General features: G+C 44.6%; 1 protein-coding gene across 1 annotated transcript in view; it reads left to right on the forward strand.

Annotated features, from left to right (window-relative positions):
• Positions 1-21,162, forward strand: part of ATP10B (ATPase phospholipid transporting 10B (putative)) — a 349,229-nt gene that overhangs the window by 268,783 nt on the left and 59,284 nt on the right. The window contains exons 8-11 of the mRNA XM_004697118.2: positions 6,511-6,642; positions 10,573-10,700; positions 12,195-12,447; positions 13,533-13,771. Coding sequence (XP_004697175.1) covers positions 6,511-6,642; positions 10,573-10,700; positions 12,195-12,447; positions 13,533-13,771 — 752 coding nt within the window. The remainder of the gene's footprint in view (positions 1-6,510; positions 6,643-10,572; positions 10,701-12,194; positions 12,448-13,532; positions 13,772-21,162) is intronic.

Below are 21,162 nucleotides of genomic sequence, written 5' to 3' on the forward strand. Positions count from 1 at the left end.
AGAAGTGAAAGGTAGAAATTCCTATGCACCCAGAGGCCCTCAGAAGAAATGCCTGGAGATCTATTAAACACAAAAATTAATATAAGTAAAACCAGCCATTGAAATCCTAATGGAGCACAGCTCTACTCTGAAATATGTGGGGCCACCATGAGTTGGAATCGACTTGAGGGCAGCTGGTTATTGGTTACCATGGTCTCCGCACTGTGGCACCTGCAGAAAGAAACTCGGGCCCAGCTTGTGGCCTAGTAGCCAGGGACAATGGCACAGGACTGAGAGCTTCCTAGAAGAAATGGTATTTAGATAAGACCCACAGGACAAGAAAGTGCCAGCCCACTGAAGAAGTAAAGGAAGAATATTCTAGGAAGAGGAGTCAGAGTGAATTGCAAGCTGGGGACCAAACTTTGTAGCTCACAAGGAGCTCGGGTGGTGTGATGGTTAAGTGTTCAGCTGCTAATTGGAAGCTCAGCAGTTCAAACCCATCAGCCACGCTGAGGGAGAAAGATGTATAGATCTTCCATAAATAGCATAGCTTTGGAAACCCTCTGGGTCTGTTCTACTAGCGTGCTATGAGTCGGAATAGACTGGATGACAATGGGTTTGGAGTTTGTAGCTCACAGTACACTAAACAAAAGAAACTCAGTACTTATGGTGATGCGGTGATTGTGTGAGGCAGGATGTAACTGCCCCTGTGGGTTTCCGAGACTGTATGTAACTCTTCGCAGGAATGGAAAGCCAGTCTCTCTCCCGAGGGACCACTGGTGGTTTCAAACTGCACACCTCGTTGTTAGCAGCTCAGTTCATAACCGTAAGCCACCAGAGCTCCTCCCAGGGCACTCACAGCACCGCTAGGGAGCCAGTCCTGGTGGCATAGAGTTGAGGGTCCTCTGGCCCATTTCTATAAGAGTGCCAAATAATTTTTATTGAAGGACTAAAGAGATGATAGCATTTCAAAGTGTTGACTTGTACCTCTCAGAGTGTTTAGCTTTCGGGGAGGAGGGAAACGGCATTCTAGAGAAGGGTTGAGGTTTTTTCCAAATATCGCAACAATTGTGGTCATGATCATGGACTTTGTTCAAAGAGCATGTATGTGGGAGGACTGTCAATGAGGGGGATCTCAAAGAGCATCTGAGAAATAGAGCATTGGACTTGACGGATGTTGGACTTGATGTTGGATGATAAGTCAATTATGTTTTGATAACGATTTAACTATGATCCTGTTAACATATTATAATTATTACAATAAAAATGAATTATATGGTGAAAAAGAAAAACGAAGAAAAATTCAGCCTAAGCTGACAGAAAGTGTACCTGAGAGAAGAGGAATTCTTATCAGAGACTTTAATGCTTGGGACAGACCAGGCTGGCTGGCTGGCTGGTTACCATGCATTTGTTCATTCAGCCAAGAAATCTTATTTCTGAGGCCCCACTGCCACCCTAAGATAGTCTATTAGTTCTTAGCAGGGAACCTGGAGCCTGCCTGGGTTTCATCCTGGCTCTGCCACCACCAGCTGAATTACTTCTCTGTTCTTGTGTCTTCATCTCGAAAACAGGAAAAATAATAGTCCCTTCCTCTTAAGATTGTGAGTACAGATCAGCCTGTGTCGTCATGAGGTGTCGACAGGAGCAGGTATCAAAACAATCAAGACAAACAATTATATTGATGTGAAAGAGCGGGGTTGGAGTGGAGACCCAACAGATGATCGGGCAAACCCCACCAGAGGAATTAGAAGGAAGGGACAATTCAACCAGGGTGCAGGATAGCACCAACAAAACACACATCACTCTTCTAGTTTCTGAATGCTCACACCCCACCCCACTACCATGACCCACTTCTACCTTACGAATCCACTAGACCTGAGTACACACATTGGTACAGATAAGAGCTCCCAACACATGGAATTCAGGACAGCTAAAACCCTAAGGGACAGTAGTGGGATTATCGATATCATGAGGGTGGGGGATGGAGGTAGAGGAGAAAAAGGAGAACCCATCACAAGGATGGATATATAGTCCCCCCCACCCAAGGGGAATGAATAAAAGAAAGGTGGGTAAAACAGACACAAAATAACAATAAGAATATATAATTGATCAAGGATTCGTGAAGGTGGGAGGGAGGGGGGAAGGAACTGATACCAAGGGCTCAAGTAGAAAGAAATTGTTTTGGAAATGTTGATGGGAACATATGTACAAGTGTGCTTAATACTATTGAATTATGGATTGCTATAAGATTTGTAAGAGCCCCCCAATAAAATGATTACCTTTTTTAAAGGAGCGTACTATTCAAGGGAGAGTAGTAAATAAGTTAAACTATTGTTTAATTTAAGGAATAACTCAGGGATAGTTTTGGTTTAAAGCTTAAAGGTGATCTCGGGAGAAGAGTTTTAGGTGTTCATCCCACTTCAGCGACCCCAGAATGTGTAGGTTATATGAGAATATTAAATTTTCTTCTACTTTTCGCCCTTTTGGTTAGAATTCTTCTACAGGATATTTAGTTTGTAGCCTAATTTTAAAGTCATTTGATTTTTGTATTCCTGTTTGACAACAAAACTTACTGTATCTAAACTGAGTTGTTGTGAAAATTAAATGGAGCGATCTACATTAAAAAAAGGCTGTGTGCACCTTAAAGGAGACAACACATGTAAAGCTCTAATAACACCAAAACCCAACCAAACTCACTGTCATCAGGTGATTCTGACTCACAGCACCTAGGACAAAGTAGAACTGCCCTTGTGGGTTTATAAAGCTGTCAATCATCCTGGAAGCAGACAGACTCATCTTTCTTTCAAAGAGCAGCGGGTGGGTTTGAACTTGTGATTAGCAGCCCACCACATTAACAGGGTTCCTTAAAGCTCTAAAATTAGGCAATGGTCTCTCCTGATAACATGTTCAACACGTTAATGAGATCTTATACAATGCATTGTTTGATTGCTTGACTATTGGTTCCATAAGCTTTGATTGTGTTTCCAAGCAAAATGAAATCCTTGCCACTTCAATCTTTTCTCCATGCATCTCACTGTTATCCATTGGCTCAATGGTGGTATTTTTCATTTTTTCTTTACATTGAGTTGTAGTTCCTATTGAAGGCTATAATCTTTTTTTTAATTGGAGACTCTTACAACTCTTGCTACAATCCATACATTGATTGCATCAGGCATGGTTGTACATATGTTGCCTTCATTCATGTCTAGACATTTACTTTCTATTGAGCCCTTGGTATCAGCTCCTCGTTTTTTCCCTCCCCTCACCCCTGCACCCTCATACCCCTTGGTAGATTATAAATCATTATTTTCATATCTTCCCTCCCCCACCCCCGCCTCATACCCCCTTGGTAGATTATAAATTATTAAATTCATATCTTACACTGACTGCTTTCTCCCTTCGCCCATGTTTTCTGTTGTTCTTCCCCCTGGAGAGGGGTACATGGTTATGTGTTGATCATTGTGATCAGTTTTCTCCTTTCCTCTCCTCCACCCTTATCCCTACCCTTCTGGTATCCCTATTCCCACTCCTGTTCCTGGATTCCATGTGTCGTGAGCCCCCATCTCTTTTCTATACCTGTATACGTGCTGCAGTCTAGTCTGAATTGAGAAGCAGCACTGGGGTCATGATGGTGGGGGGTGAGGAAGCTTCAAGGAACCAGAGGAATAGGGTGTGCTTCATTGATGCTTTACTGCACCCTGGTTGGCTCATCCTTTCCCTGTGGCCCCTTTGTTGGGGGATCATTCCATTGTCTACAAATGGGCTTTGGGTCTCTGCTCTGCCCCCTCTCCCATTCTCAATAATATGTTTTTGTTTGTTATGTGTCTGCTGATGCCTATTATCCAGTCCAAGGACGCCTCGTAATCTCACTGGCGGAGTGCTTCTTCCATGTGGGCTTGTTGCTTCTTGACTAACCGGCCACTTGTTTAAATTCAAGACCCAGATGCTATTCTTTTAATAGCTGGACACCATCCACCTTCTTCACCACATTTGCTTATGTACCAGTTTTGTCTTCGGCAATTGTGTCAGGAGGGTGAGCATTTCAGAATGCCAATCTGTTAGAATAAAGTGTCTTGTATTAAGGGAGGGTATGAGCAGAGACCTGCAGTCCGTCCACTACCACAGTGTATTATTGCCGTATAAATATATGTACATAGGCCAATACATCTATTTTTGTGGATCAATGTTTTTACATATGTACACATCTGTGCTTATATCTCTATCCCTTACTTTGCTTCCTAGGTGCTTCCTCTGTTTCCTTTTACCTTCCTCCTGTCCCACCATCACTTCACCCCTATTTCTGCCTCTTAGAACTTCCTCTTAGCTGGTTTGCTATTGCTCTGACACCCCCAGGGTCTCTATTTCCTGCTTGTTGTTGATTCTAATTCCCTAGTTGTTCCCCTGTCTATGGCACTGCTTGCTCCCCACACCCTTCCCCCTGTCACTCTTCCTCCCCAAATCTCCCGGGGACCATTGGTCCTGCTGCATTATCCTAGGGCTTGTTTCCCATGCCTCTCTTACATAAGTAGGCAAACCAATTATGACATAGACCAAACAAAAGATTTAAAGAAGAAAGGGAGAAAAAAGAGAAAGAAAGAAAAGATTGGAGGGGGGCGAGGAGAAAAAATATACATACTTCCAGGTCTGTTTGCTGACCTTCATGGCTATCTCGCCACTGGTTTGGGGGATCTCCTCCTCCCAGCCTGAAGTCCATTTGGGGGCTCTTCAGGGGCTTTGTAGCTTTGCTTTGCTTTAGTTGCTGATATGTTATGTTCCCTTCTTGGTTGGCCCTGATGTGGGGTGTTCAGACCACACTATCTCCCCGCCATGTTCCCTAGATTTGTCCTCTGTTGGAGTCTGCTCCAGTAAGGGGATAGCATGAGATGAAGTGTTGTCGGTCTCACAGTCCCCTCTGTGTCCCAGGCGCTCCCTGCAGGGATGTGGTCCTCTGGGCCTGCTGTGCGAAGGCTGTAATCTTAAGTGACTCAAGTCCTCTTCGTTTTCAGCAAGCAAGGTTGTACCACCTGCATTCTTGCTAATGATCATTCCTCTGATCCTAATGCTGAGTTCTTCACATAGTCCAGCTTCTCAGAAGATTCTCATTTTCCAGGTGGTGTGATTGAGAATCAGAGAGGTGATGGGTCTTGCCCAAAAATTAATATCAGAGGCAAAATGAGAACCAGGGTTCTAATTGCCAGTCTATTTTTCCTTCCTCTCGCTCCTGGTAGGCATATTTTAAGGAAATAAAACCTGTTTCAAATGAGTCAATTTCAACTCATAGTGACCCTATAGGACGTAGTGTCCAAGGCTGAGACTCCTATGGAAGTAGATTACGATATCTCTGTCTCTCAGAGCAGCTCAGCACACACACTGAGTAAGTGTGAAAGGATACAACTCTGATGCACACATTATGTTGGTCTAGGAATTTTATGGTTTTAGGCTTAACACTTAGGCTTTTGATCCATTTTAAGTTTGTTTTTCTGTATGATGTGAAGCATGGGCCTTGTTTCATTGTTCTGCAAGTGCATATCCCACTTTGCCAGAGCTATTTATTAAAGAGACTGCTTCTGTCCCACAGAATAGACTGATGCCAAGTCAAAAATCTGTTGTCCATCGATGCCTGGCTTTCGTTCTGAGTTCTTAGCTCTGTTCCACTGGTCTGTGTGTCTGCTGTTAAACCCATACCAGGGTGTTTTGATTACAGGGTGACTGCATAGGATGATTTGATATCTGAGAGGGTGAGACCCCCTGCTATGTTCTTTTCCTTCATTCTTGCTTGGGTTCTTCGGGGCAGCCCTTTTGTTTTTTAAAGGAGCTGTGATGGTTACAGTGGTTAAGTGGTTGGTTACTACTGAAAAGTTAGTGGTTCAAACCCACTGGGCACTCTGTTAGAGAGAGAGATGTAGCAATCTGCTTCCCTAAAGATTTCAACCTTGAAAAGCTGGTGGGGCAGTTTCACTCAGTCCTACAGGATCACTATGAGTTGAAATTGACTCAACTCAATGGTTTTATTTTCTTTAAAATGCCTACTCTGAGCCGGGAGAAGGAAGCATAGATTGGGAATCAGAATCCTGGTTCTCAGTTTTGCCTCTGATGTTAATTTTGTGCTTTCACTTCCGGCAAGACCCATGCACCTCTGATTCTCAATTGCACCAACTGGAAAATGAGGTGATTGTGTGAGATCGGTAGTTTTTTAGTTTTGTTGTTCTTACTTTGAAAAATATTTTATACAGCAGTTCATATAGAAGGGGAGCTACTTGGGCCTAATGTTGGGGGTGCAGCACCACCACTCCACCCCGCTCACGGATGAAGTTCTGCCTGGCATATGGAGATGCTCCGTAAATATCTGCTGACAAACTGTGTGAGGCCTCTAGAGCTATTCTCAGCAACCTCCCTGTGACAGGATAAGCTCTGGTTAAAGAACAGCTCTGGTTAGAGCCTCATTTTCAGGATAAGTTTCAGTGAAAAGAGCCAAAGGTGCATTCCAGACCAGGGCAGACAGGAACTAATTTCCCCCATTTTCTTCCAAAGGTCATGAGACAAAAGCCATGATGAACAACAGCGGCCCACGGTACAAACGCAGCAAGATCGAGCGGCGCATGAACGCAGACATCTTCTTCTGCATCGGGCTGCTCTTCCTGATGTGCCTCGTTGGGGCGATAGGTATGGGATGGTCAGAAAGAATACCAGCACAGCAGCCTTGTGTTTCTAAGCGGAAGTAGCTTCAGCTCTCCGACTCTGTTTCCTTATCTGTAAAACAGGGGTAATAAATAAACCCATCCGGGTTTGTGAGATGCCAAGGAGATAAAATGCAAGTGACAGTCTCCTAACTAATTATGTGCTATTTAAATATCAGGAATTCTCGTGCTGACATTTGTTTGTTCAAGAAATACTGAGCTCGTGCACTCTGCTACCATAGGAGGATAGCAAGATGAATCATCACAGGGCTGGCCCTTCACGAACTCAAAAGCTAGACGTAGACAGAGTGCAGCTCACGATCAGAATCAGTAAGACGATCTGCCGCCCCCAAGGAAAGCTACACACAGGGGCTGCGTTCATTTCCCATGACTGCTGTCACAAATGAGCACCAACAGTGCTTTAAGACAACACAAAGCTATTCTCTTACAGTTCAAGAAGTTACAAGTCCATAATCCGTTTCATTGGGAGTCTTCCTTATCCAGGGCTACCAAAATGGAAATGCCACTAATGGGTGGCTTTATAACACAGAATTTTAGTTTCTCAAAGTTTTGAAAGCTACCAGGAAACCTGGTAGCATAGTAGGTTACACATCGGGCTGCTAACCCCGAGGTCAGCAGTTTGAAACTTCCAGCCGCTCAGTGGCAAAAAGCTGAGGCTTTCTATTCTCATAAGGATTTGAAGTCTCAGAACATGCTTCTACTCTGTCCTGTAGGGTTGCTTTGAGCTGGAATTTACCTGATAGCAGTGATTTTGTTGTTGTTGTTTTGGTTTGGTTGCTTGCTTGTTTGTTTTTTTTCCTTTTGTTTTCTGAAGACTAAATGTCCAAGTCAGAGTCTTGGTCCTGTCAGTTTTCCCTGTGAGCCTCTCTCCTTGTTCTGGTGTCTGCCAGAGATCCTTGACATCACTCTGCTTGTAGAAGGTCTTCAAATATCATCTGTCTACTTCTATGTGTATCTCTGTCTGTTCTGTTCCCTTTATAACCCACAAGAGGCTAGGTCTAGGGCTTATCCTGTACTGCCATGACTGCATCAGCCTAATAAAAGAAAGCTCTTGTGTCCAAAGAGGATGATATTTATAGGTACACAAGCTAGGACTTTAAAACATAGTTGGGAAAGATGCCATTTAATCCATAACACTGGCTAATAGCAAAGTTGTCAGCAAGACGGGTTCCTTCTAAAGGTTCTGAGGAGAAGGCTCAGTTTCTCTACCTTTTCTAGTTTTAGCCGCTGCCTGTGTAGGAGCCCTGGTGGCATGGTGGTTACAAGATGGGCTGCTGATCTCGAGGTCAGTGGTTTGAAATTACCAGCTTCTCAGTGTAATAACAACTAGGCTTTCTACTCCCATAAAGAGTTACAGCATTGGAAGCCCAGAGGGGCACTTCTACCCTGTCCTATAGCGTCATTATGAGACAGCTTGATGGCGATGAGTGATTGCCTGTATTCCTTAGTTTGTGACCCCTTCCACTTTCTTCAAAGCATGTCACTTTAATCTCTGATTACATCATCACCCTCTTATCTTCTGTAATAATTTTCTATCTGCCTCTCACTTAACTTATAGGGACCCTGGTGGTTACATTGGACCCACCTACATATTCCAGGAAAATCTCTCTCAAGACCCTTTATCACTCTAGTCTCTTTCATCTTATAAGGTAGCACATTCGAAGGGCACAGGGATCAGGACATGGAATCTCCGAAGGCTATTATTGAACCCATCAGAAGCATGTGTGGAAGCTCCTGAGAAGGAAGGAGGGAAATCGTCTGGGCAGAGATGGGTGTTAGAACTGACTCCCAAATTCAGTTGGGAGTTTGCTGGAGGAGGTTGATTGCGGGGCAAGGGTAGGGGCAAGGCTAGAGAGGTGGCTATGAAATCTCAGAAACCCTACACAGGGCCACTATGAAATGGCATCAGTGCTCAATGACAGCGGGTTTGGGGTTTTGTTGCTGGGTTCTCATAGCATAGGAACATAGCGAGGCCCTCGCCCCTCGATTACTTCACACTCAGCATGGTTCTCAGGGAACCTACAGAGCCCAAAAAGGAGCCGGGGAAGCTGCAAAGAAAGAACTCAGGTGCTGCACCCATGGCCCTCTGCTGCCCCAAACCAGTGAGCGGGCAAGGGTGTTTTCCTCTTTGTTTGCATTAGACAGGAATCTTGCCCATCACTATGTTTAGAAAGATAGTGTCTAAAACCCTAAGACCTGCCTGAGACTCAAAGGGATTTTGTGTTCCACCACGCACAGTCAAGACGCTCCGATTAAGTCTTGTGAGCTGCCTGGAGTTTTTAATTAATATGCTTCCCAGATGGGTCTATTAGCATACTGCTGGGGACGGTTCATCGCTGCAAGAGCACCTGGAGGGGCAGAAGCAGGTCCAGAAGTAAACAGGCCCATGTGGCTGCCTCTGTGCCCCTCGAGACGCTGCAGGATTGTTGCCTCTGCTTCACCAGGTGCTTTTCAGGGGAGGTCAGAGCTGGAAAGGACTTTTGAGAACATCTCATTCTGTTTCTGGAGAAAGGAAGCTATTGACAAAGAAGTCATACCATAAGCTTACGGTAAGCTTCAGAAAAACTAGAATCAGATAAGCTTCCGAAAAACTAGAATTGAAAGATCTCCCCAAAATAATAAATAAATTAAGAAAGTGATGGGGGACAGAACTCTAGTCTGACAACAGTGTGAACTGGTGCCTCATTAAAGCGTAGCACCTAATGGAGGTCAAAGTTCTTCACGGTCATTCTTGGGCTATTGGTCACATGTCTGCGTTGATTTTGTAAATGTGGTGTTTCTTCTTAGTCTGAAGCTTCTAACCACCCAACGCTGGGCCAGGCTGCAAGCCTTCTGAAGACCACCTCTTACATGCAAGCCTGTCTCACTTACCCCAGGGTCTTGTCTAGCAGCGGTCCTCACTTGTGCCATGTGTTCTGTCCTTAATCATTCACTCAGTAATATTACCGTCCTATTGCACCATGTGTGTAAGTCTCCTTTCCCCTAATGTGTATAGCAGCATTGGCCCAAGCCTGCGGGTGAGAAAGGATTCATGCAGGACAGCATTTTCTAAGTCTTTTATTCCTCTAGTTCATATCCTAGAGCTGGGAAAGGCAACTGGTGTTTATTGAGCATGTACAACATGCCAACCATCGTGCTAAGCTTATACACACTAGGTTATTCTAGTCTCACAATAATTCTATAGGAGAAATAGGACTACTAGCTAACAATGGGGAACACTGAAATAATGGATGCTTGTTGCACCCATTTGGCAAACAGAGTATTCGGTCTGAATCTTGAAAAATTGTCAAGGGTTCTCCTAGCATTTAGGCTCTGGCATAACCCCTCTCATACAGTGTGGGATTTCTCCATCCATTTGTCTGTCTCCCTGAGTAAGGACCTCCTTAAGGACAAGACTTAGGACTGACTCCTTCTTGAATATACTAAATGCTGGCTAAAAGGATGAATGGATTGATGGGTGAATGGATGAATAAATGGGTGGAGGGATAAATGAAGTGTGGACGGATGATAGATGTGTGGATGGATGAGGGAATTTTTAATCAGGGGGGAAATCTGTCAAGACTTTCCTGTCATGCAATTTCTACCACACCGGAAAATAACACATGTTCCTTTCTCTTTTTCCAATCCCTACATAACAGGATTTCATTATAATATAAGTAATTCCCATGCTAGCTTCCTCTGATCGAGCAGACTGATGTGATAGAGCAGAGATTGAAGTGTAGGGTATATTAAGGGCAACCTTAGAGATATATGAATATGCATAAAAGGAGCCGTGTGTAGAATATGGATGGATTCCTCCACAGCAGACCCATTTCTGGGGCTGGGTCAAAGGCTGGTGCATTTGATCAGCTTTCGGATTAATTGGAGATTCTGCCCTGGCTTTTCCTCCTCTCAGGTCACAGCCTCTGGAACGAGACCTTTAAAGAACATCCTCCTTTCGATGTACCAGATGCCAATGGCAACTTCCTTCCACTCGCCCTTGGGGGCTTCTACATGTTCCTCACAATGATCATCCTACTACAGGTAGGAAACCTTCCCTAATGTGAGACCCAAGAAGACCTGTGATCTACAGTTCTACAACTTCTCAAAATAAGGCAAAACAAACATTGACTTCGCAAGAGAACTAGCTGGACTGAGATGGGGAAATGTGGAATGCTTTCCTGTAGGCCTTTGAAAATATTCATATTGGGGCGATGTCAGGAATAGCCGTGCCTTGAGGGAAATGTGTAGCAGGTCTTTGTACTTAAGAATAAAGTTACAACAGTGACTCGTGTGCCTGTCCCATTGCCAGGAATAGAACAGGTAAACCAGTACTGGCCAGGGAATAAAAGACAAGTGAGTAGAACAGAGAGAACTCTCAAGTCTCAAATATGGAGAGAAATATATCACAGTGGAGTGTTTGGGCGTTTGATAGACTGAGGAGGAAAAGAACATAACTGACCCAATTTGAGACTATGAAAACACATAGTCTGCCTAGAGGTGAGGCAGCAAGTGATAAATAGATGGAAGAAGTTATCATTTATAGAGAGATGACTTTGGTTTGTTTGTTTGTTTCATGAAGAGCCATATATGTTAAAGTACTTATAGCATTTTAGAGTATTTTGTTATTCTTTTATTGATTAACCATTTTCAAACATCAATAACATTCATTAATTAGTTGGTTATTCAGTCCACTAAGGAATCTGAGTCAGATCCTATCCCTCGTCTGCATCAAAAAGAAAGTCCAAACCCATTGCCACTATCTCTTCACTCTTCTTCACAACACTTATTTCCCCCTGATATATACTCATGTTTGTTTGTTTACTGCCTCTATCTCCCCACTGGAATATGAGGTCCAGGGGTCTTATTCCATTTGCTACTATTTCTACGATTTAGAACAATGTTGGAGAAGCCCTGCTGGCACAGTGTTTAGTTAAAAGGCTCAACTGCTAACCAAAAGTTCCAAACCCAATCACCACTCTGTGGGGTAAAACTGTGGCGCTGTGCTTCTATAAAGATTTGCCATCTTGGAAACTTGAGGGCAGTTCTACTCTGTCTTTTGAAAATCGCTATGAGTCAGAATGGACCTGATGCAATTGATGTGCTTTGGTTTGGACGAGAGTGTGTGCATATAGCCAGCACTCAGTAAATATGATGTGGTGAGTCAGTGATCAACAACAGGTCTAAGTGTCTGTAAAAGTGGATGGCAGAGAGAGAGATCCGAAGAGTCGGGGTGGCTGGGCAGAGATGCTAAAGCTGTCTCACTCTCCACTGGCTCAGGCACTAAGCAGACCAATATAAGGGCCTATGTCCTACCAGACACTGTCTTACTCCCTGGTTGAAGAAGTCATATCTGCTTTTCAGATTTCTTTAAGGATTCCAATAAGTTTCCAAGGGAGGTATAAAGTCACTGACCTTTAACTGCTCAGCGACAGTCTGCTATATGTTCCATTCAATGCCTGTCCTAACCACTGCGAGGCTCCTGAAACAAAGAGCCCAGTCTGGTTTCTGACATGGTGGGGATTGATCTCCTCTCAGGTGCTGATCCCCATCTCTCTGTACGTGTCCATTGAGCTGGTGAAGCTGGGACAAGTCTTCTTCCTGCACAATGACCTTGACCTGTACGATGAAGAGACCGATGTACCCATTCAGTGTAGAGCCCTGAACATCACTGAGGACCTGGGCCAGATCCAGTACATCTTCTCTGACAAGACGGGGACCCTGACTGAGAACAAGATGGTGTTCCGGAGATGCACCATCCTGGGCAGCGAGTTTTCTCACCAAGAAAATGGTAGGCAGGCTCCCAAGGGCCTCCATCCCTCTTTCTAAAAGGAAACACCCTGCTTTACTCAGAGAGCAAAGGGTTAAAGATCCTTCCTTGACTTCGACAGATGCTTGTGGCATTTGGGCAAATCGCTGACTGTCTCGGCATGCCTTTTTGTCAGCATGAAGGTCTGTTCTTATTACAGCTAAACTTTGAGGATTCTACCAGCGCCAGGTCATCTCCTATAAGGTACCCTTCCAGTGGGTCTGTTTCTGGTGTGACTTGCAAACAGGATGGTTTTCATCCATCCGGATTGCATTGAGGATATGGCCCAATCGTATTTCAGGCACACTGCCAAGGCTTAAGAATTTCTCATGTTGGCTTACCTGAGATATCAGGACAAAGTTTAGGTTAATGGTTAGATTTGACACACCCAGGAAATGTCTTTCATGCTAATGGAGCCCTTGGGTTTTCATGAGGCAAATCTGCAACTTGGCAGATACGGCTATAAAATGGCTAAATGCCTTCGACTATCATCTTGTCTAGATGGAATTGCCCTGGTTCCCTCCGTCATCCCTCAGAAGCACCCACACACTTTCTAACGAACAGGAGAAACTGCAGGGAGTAGCATCCACGGTTTCGAGGGGAAAGATGGAGAATGAGAAAGAAGGGGATATCAGAGGCATCCCTGCCACTCTGCTGTGGTCGTTGTTAACCATTCACTTGGCAACTTCTTTTTTTAAATAATTACAGTATTAATGATAATATCATTACAAGTACTTAGTGTGCTAACACCTTAACACACAATATCATTAAATTTCCACAACCATGTTTTCTTTGCTTAAGTATTTTTTAAAAGCCCTAACAGAAAAGCGATAAACACAAGTTAGCCAAAGATCAAAGTCATATAACTGGTAGGTAGTAGAGCCAAGGTTTGAACCTTTAGGAGTTAATTCTACCCACTTGCTCGGGTCACAGTATCCCGGGTGTCAGTTTTTCCGAGCAGTACATGTCCTCCACAGCTACATAATCCAACTCACAAAGCCCGGGACCTCTCCTTTGTGACCCAGCCACGGTCTGGCTAGAGCAATAACAAGATTCCTTTTTCACAGCCAAACGACTGGAGACCCCAAAGGAACTGGACTCAGACAGTGAAGAGTGGGCCCAATACCAGTACCTCTCCTTCCCAGCCAAATGGGCCCAGGGTCCAGCCACAGTGAGAAGCCAAAGAAGTGCCCAGCCTCTGAGAAGGTGCCAAAGTGCCCGCGTGCCCATGCAGGGCCACTCCCAACAAAGGTCCCTGGGGTGCGGTGAGAGCTCACAGCCGCCGGTGGCCTTCAGCAGCTCCATAGTAAGCCCTTGCTTTTCTCTTGGGAATTGTGAGTGCTCAATTGTGTAGAGAGCTGAAAGGAGGCTCGGGGGGAGGAGGAGAAGTGTCTATACAATCCTCTAAAGGCTTAGGCCCCTAAGTGTCCGGTTGAGCATGTACAATTCTTTCTCATTTAAAGTGTGACTGTTGCTTATAAATCAGGAGATTTCGTATAAAAATATAAATTACTTGGCTTTTCTATTTGTGTTACTCTGGATAGACTAGAGGAAAAAAAATCCATAGAAACGTATGTGTATAAGAGAGAGTTTTATATAAAGGGTAATTATATATTAAGAAAGTATCCCAACCCAGTCCAGTCTGGGCCCATAAGTCCAATATTAGCACATATGTCTGATAACGATCTATAAAGTCCTCTTCAGACTCACGAAACACATGCAGTGATGCTGAATGCAGGACGCTCACAGGGCAGTGGGTACAAAGTCTTCGGATCCTGTGGCACTGTAAGCATCTCGGTGCTGGCAGGGGTCTCCACGTGGCTCCTCCAGCTAAGGGCACTAGCATAGTTCCATGTGTCTTGTCAGTTGAGTGTCTGTCAGGGAGTGAGCTGAGCAAGTGTGTGTCTCCTGCCTCCCAAAAAGAAACACAGAGTTCCCAGAATCCTCAGGAGAAGGCCACGCCCACACAGAGGCCTCCTTGGCTACTGCTGAGTTGACAGGCTAGATTTCACCCTATACTCTTAATCCTCAAATTGACTCCAGATTATGTAATTTCCACACTCTTTAATGCAATTAGGAACCGGGTTTCCCGACTGTGAGAAAGAAGAAATGCTGTGACTCCCTGTGTTCTGACTTATTCTAACTTTGGGTGAGGACAAAGTTGAGTTGATGTCATACACACACATTAATGTCCCAACATTCCCAGGTTAGGCTGGGTTGTCTAGAAAAACCAACCAGTGACACTCCTCTGTGTACAGGAAGGAACTTTATATCAAGAATTTTATATTTTGATAACTTTGCATCAGAAGTCACCCAGACCAGGTCACCTCAAGCCCATCCATGATGCTAGACTGGCTCTCCTCAGACTCAGAGCTGCAGACTCCAAAAGGTGAAGCAGGAAGCCGGGAGAGCACCAGCTGGTTGGTCCAGAGTCTTGTGGATCCAGAGTCAGCAGAAGCATGACCGAGCGCAGACAGCTCTCAGGGTCGGTGGCCCATCTGGGGCTGCCCCTGGAGGCAGACACAGAGTCCCAGTGAACCCCCAGTGAGATGCCTAGCCTAGTTGATGTAAAATCATCCCACTACCACCATTAGCAAAGATAAAATACAGTCAGTGTGTTAGAACATATGCTTCCCATGAAGCCAGGAGAGAAAATATTTGCTTGCTTATTTGTTTTATTTGCCCATATAAGACAACAATAGGACATGCATGTTTTCAGATCTTTCTCTAATTCATCCCATCTGAATTTGTTGCTTTTCCTCCAACCCCTAACCTAAATATTTGTAACCTAAGTTTAGTGAATTCTTGTTCGGCATAAATTCTGAGTTTTGCAGTCCCTGTGTGTTTTGGTTACTTTTCGTTCTAGATCCCATGGGCATCCAATGCACCTAAGAACATTCCCTCCAGGCCAGAAAACCAAAAATAATCAAGGCTGTTGACGTGAAGCCTATTCTGACTCATTGCCACCCCAGGTGTTATAGAGGAGAAATCTCCAGAGGGCTTTCGTTGTTGTTGTTGTTGTTGTTTATTTTTTTATCTTTATCATTGAGAACTGGGCCATTAGCCAAAAGTGTACTTCAAGTCCACCTAGATGCTTCTTAGAAGATTGGCCCCGTGATCTGTTTATCAAAGGGCACAGCTTTGAAAGCCTGATAGAACCACTCTACCCTGCACACTTGGTGGTGCCCTGAGTCAGAATAGACTGTGAGACAGCTAACAACAACAAAATGTTCATGGAAGCAGATCACCCAGGACAACTCCTTCTGTGGATCTAAGCTGGTGGACAGAGACACGCTGTTCCTTGTTTAGCTAGACAAACCTTATTCATTGGGTCGATTCTCTCACAACTGCCCTATGGAACAGAGGCAAACTGCCCCCGGGGGGTTCCCAGACTGCAATGCTTGATGGGAGTGGAAAGCCTCCTCTTCCTCCCATGGAGCAGCGGGTGGTTGCAAACAGCTGACCCTAAGGTTAGTAGCCCAACACATAACCCACTGTGCCACCAGGGCTCCTGACAAACCTTAGTAGCCCAGCAAAACTGCAGCTCTGAGCCAGCCAGTATAATTTTCATGGGACCCTTGGCTGTTGGTCATTGACCCCGAGCTGCCTCCAAACCCTTCTTCCTGGTCAGCAGTTGCAAAAGTCATTCTCCCTAAATTCATTCAGGAGCAATAAGGAAATTGGCACACAGATAAAGCCCAACTGCTGTTTCCTGAGTGAGGTTGGTGACGTTCACAGAACTTCCTATGGAAAATAGCCCCTGTGGCAATTTGTTTAAATTACTGAGTGGTCTCTCCGAGCTGTTGAGGGAAAGTGTGGAGCCTCTAGAAGCAGCTCCTTGCTGACACGGTCCCCCTCACCAAGTGGCACCCAGGGCACTGCCCTACCTGCCACTGTAAACATCTCTCTGGTGATGAGCTTTTATGAGCTGCTGAGTACACTGCTTTGCAGTTGGATTGCTGGGAAATCTGGGGTTGTTAGGACAACGGTATCCCCGGGTAGTTGTAGGGAGGGCATTGAACTAAGAGTCGGGAAATGGGACTTCTGGTTTTAGCTCTGCTTCTGCCTTGCTGAGCAACGTTAAGCGAAATGTAAAGCCTCTTTCTATCCCTTCCGTCACCTGTGCGTATTGTCCTTACGACTCTCACCGGTTTGTTCTGAAAAATCAAAGAACCTAATGATGATACTGACTTGCAGGAGCCCTTCCAGCTATGAGTTCAGAACATTTGAGGTCAAATGCCCTAAGTTTTCATCTCAGCTACACCATTGATCAGTTTATTCGCTCTGTGGCTTTGGTCAACTTACCGAACTGGAAGCCTCAATTTTCCTGTCTTTAAAGTGAGGATTATTGTTCTGCCTCGAGAGTTTATTTGAAGGAATTAATCTTAAAATCAAAAGGATAACTAATAAAAGTGTTCTTTCTAAAGGAAAGTTGTCTGCCTTGGACAAATGTTCACATATCTGATATGTGAAGAGGAAATGAGGGATTTGATTCTTCCTCTAAGCCAGTGGTTCTCTACCCTGGTTACGCATTAAATCATCCAGGGAGGGTTTCGTAATGTACGGTGCCTGAGCCCTGTTCCCCTGGATTCTCATGTATTTGGTCTAAAGTAGTGAGTGGTTCCGTTTGTTATTTCTGATGATTCTAGAAAGCAACGGGATTTGAGTGTCTCTCTAGAGAGATAGGGAATTGGCCCTCGATGGGTGCAATTAAGACGCCCTAGTGGCACGGTGGCTAAAGTGCTAGGCTGCTAACCAGAAACTCAGCCCTTAACCCTACCCAAGGAGAAAAATGTGGAAATCTGCTTCTGTAAAGAAACACTATGGGGCAGTTCTACTCCGTCCCATAAGGTGACAACACGTTGGAATCGACTTGATGGTGTTGGGTTTGGGATCAAATAGGTGCATGCCACAGCTGGGGAGGCGTTTCCAGAAGGGCACAATGTGTGCTGCTTTAAAAAGCTCAACGAGTTGCTATCAATAGTAAAATTGGACTCCATGGGATTTTTGATAACTGGTATTTAGGAAGTCTTTCATGGTGCTTCTGGGTGGACGTGAACCTCCAACCTTTCAGTTAGTGGTAAAGCCTCTGTGGATAGAGCAGCAGAGTTTTTAATAGATTCCTAGAGAGCTTTTGTGGCAGTGCCATGCTGGTCTTTTGGTGGCCCACCCCTCGTCCCACCCCCGCTGCCCCATTCCTGAAAGGCTCTTGGAACCATCTCTGAGCTGCTTCACCTTCCACCTGCCTACACCTCTTCCTCCACCTGTCCACCTAGCACCCGTCATAGCTGTCATAGTTGCATGTCTCTTGGCCCCCACCGGTTCTGTCTTCCTTCAGTTAGAATTTTCTTCTTGAAACCCCAGATGCCAAGTTAGGGCAGAGACTTGCACTACGTTCAAAAGAAGCCACTTACTGGTCTCCTTGGTCCTCGGCTCTAAAACAAAAACAAAACACAACTTGACGACAGGGAAAAAAGCCAGACACAAAGCTGGGTGGGTTGGGTTTGGTTTTTACTACAAAGAACAAGGAAGCATGAGTAACTGGCTCCTTGCTGCTGTGATACGTGTGTCTTTAGGCCAGGGGCAGGGTTGGATTACCCAGTAAGCATAGTTAACCAGCGCCTATTGTTCTTAAGTACTAAGCAGGGGTGAAACAGATGGAGGCAGAGCCATACAAAACTGTTCACTACAAATTAGTAAGCACAAATAAGCCGTGTTTACTTTGCTTATTGGGTAATTCACCCCTGGTCAGTGGTAACATAAGAAGCGGTGAGTTTTGAGCCAGTGACAAAGGAAATGCTGTTTCTTTCCTGGTCTGCAAGTAGTCAGGCTTGGAGCAGACTCTTTGTTTAAAAGTGCATCTTGCAAAACATTTCCAGTAACCATCAGGCAAAGATGATCTTCCTAGCCAAAAAAAAATGCATGTAAGTGAAATGGGCTCCTCCACAATGCACCACTACCTCCTTAGAGGTTTTACTGACAGCTCTCCTGTAACTTCTCCCTCCCTCCCTTCCTTTCTTTCTCTTTTTCTCATTCCTTGTTCTCCACACCTCTCTGTCTCCCTTCTCTCCTCCCTTTCTCTTTCTTATGTCAGCCAAGCAAACAACAGGGCAGCCACGTGACATCGAGCCTGACTCTCAGACTGAGACCCACAGGCCAGCAGCAGCAGCAGCAGCAGCACGAGCTGGGCGTGTGTTAGAAAGACGATACAATAATAATTTATGAATTATTAAGGGTGCATGGGGGAGAAGGGAGGAGGAAGGGAAGGGGAGAGGGGAAAAAAGGAAAATGAGCTGATTCCGGGAACCCAAGAGGCAAGCGAATTTTGGGAATAATGAGGGCAACAAATGTATAGATGTGTTTTATACAATTGATCTGTGTATTGTGATGAATTGTATGAGCCCCAATAAATTGATTAAAAAAAAAAAAAGAAAGACAGGTGCCCAGGCGCCCCCAGACCTACTGAGGCAGACTCTGCATCTTACCCAGATGCCTGGTGATTTATGTAGACAGGAAAACGCGGGAGATGCTGACTTCAAGTTTAAGGGTTCAGGCTTTAGCATCAGGAAGAACATCACTGAAGTGACAAATATTCTATTAGCTTTGTGGCTATGTACAAGTTTCTTAACTTTCATAAGCCTCATTTTCTTAGAATCAAATAGGAGAATAGTAGCTATCTCCCTATGATGATGATGATGAAATGATATATGTGAAAGCAATTGACAAAGGGCCCGATTTGCTGTGTTATGAGTTACCATCAAGTAGTCTTCAGCCCATGGCAACTCTCTGTACAGCAGAAGAACTTTATTCCTGTCTGGAATAAAGCATGCATTCTGGCATCTATCTGAAATCAGCTAAAGGAATCTCATTCACTCTCTGATAGTGAGCAAGACATTTAACTTCCCTGAGTTACAGGGAGATAAGAGTATTGGAAAAGCAGTGGTGTTCTATGAAGGGGAAAAATGAGTTAAGAGAAGGAGCTGGCATGTAAGAAGCACTAAGCAAAACCCACTACCATCAAGTCAATGCCAACTCATAATGACCCTGAAGGACAATGTAGAACTGCTCCTGCTGGTGTCTGAGATTGTGACTCTTTATGGTAGTAGAAAGTCTCATTTTTCTCCCAAAGAACAGCGGGTAGTTTTGAACTGCTTGCCTTTTGGTTAGCAGCCCAACACATAACCATTATGCCACCAGGGCTCCTGCTAAGCAAATAGGAACTAGCATTAATATTTGGAGAAGCAGACTTGAGTTCCTTGAGTGGCATTGGTTAACTGATGGTGGGCCTAGTCATGTGATGTCAACTGGTGGTCCTAGATTGAATCTGGCTAAAAGAATTTGAAGAGGTGTATTAAGACAGCAGCATTCCTGCTTCACAGTGGTCACAGAAAGGGAGATTTCTGAACTAGCTGTCAAGGAGGCTGAGTTCTGATTGTGGCTTATCACTGAGTGGTGTCATTGGTCAAGTCAGCCCTCCACTCTAGGTCTCAGTTAAGTTGGGATGGATCCAACTACTGGCAGAAAAAAATAGGGTCACATAAATGACACTGCGTGCAGAGGCAGGAACGTTTGTATGAACTCCTTTATGAGGACTGCACTCAAAGGCAGACAGGGTGGAAGGTGCCTGCTCACTTCCCAAATTTTCTTAAAGTGATCTCACCACTTTGTATGAATGGTTCGCTACTCCTTACACAGAAGTGAACGGCAATGCAGATTTGACACCGGTTTACCAGTACTTTCCCTCTTAATAAGTAGATGTTTCTGGAAGGTGTCTTCTGAAGATAGTGTGAACAAGAGGTACGTGTGTCTTTGACCCTTGGAACTCTGGAGATTGTGCTTCCTCGCATCAGCAGTCCCTTTTCCCCTTAATATCCCCAGGTTATTGGACCACCTGGCAACAGCATCACAGTCAAACCACACCTGCTGCTCTCAAGTTGATTCTGACTCCTGGTGACAGAATAGAGTTGCTCAGTAGGGTTTTCTTGCCTACAATCATTACTGAAGCAGATGCCCAGGCTTTTTCCCCATTGCACTACTGGGTGAGTTAGAATCGCCAAGTTAGTAGTCCAGTGCAAACCATTTGTCTTACCCAGGAACCTTCAGGAAATCAGAGATTCTAGATGTGTCTCTGTTTCCTCTCCTGTGGCAGCAGCCCCAGGCAAGAGAGAATCATTGGGTTTGACAGTCAGAGAACACACACTTTTGGGGTATTCCCCCCCTAGGATTTTGTTCTTAACCTTGGCTTGGATTCTTATTTGTAAAGATGCAGCAGATTGGTCCTTGGTTATGAACCTGCATGAATCACTGAAAATTGCCTCAGTCCATCATTTTTTTTACCACTAACTCTCTTTCTTCTGTGCTTTATGTCAATTGTGAACTCTGAACACTAGTATACACATTGCTAACTATTGACAGACAGAGTTTATGGTGTTTCTGCTAAATAAAAGAAAGCTGTAGTTAGAGATCCACGGAACACAATTTCATAGAAAACCCACTATTTGTTTAATAGACTTATCTCCAGAGTGACGAAGCATGCCCATCAGAAAAACAAATTTAGAATATCGGTTCATGTGTCGTGAGTTCCAAAATGATAGGTCAAAAGTTACCTTCTACAAAGATGAAAAAAATTGAAGAGCCGTGGTCAGATCCAGCCCACAGAAGAGTATTTTAGAAATGAAAAGAACTTACAATATCTCG

Source organism: Echinops telfairi, unplaced genomic scaffold, assembly GCF_000313985.2.
Source record: "Echinops telfairi isolate 266 unplaced genomic scaffold, ASM31398v2 ScPeMD7_7469;HRSCAF=8507_0, whole genome shotgun sequence".
Taxonomy (NCBI): domain Eukaryota; kingdom Metazoa; phylum Chordata; class Mammalia; order Afrosoricida; family Tenrecidae; genus Echinops; species Echinops telfairi.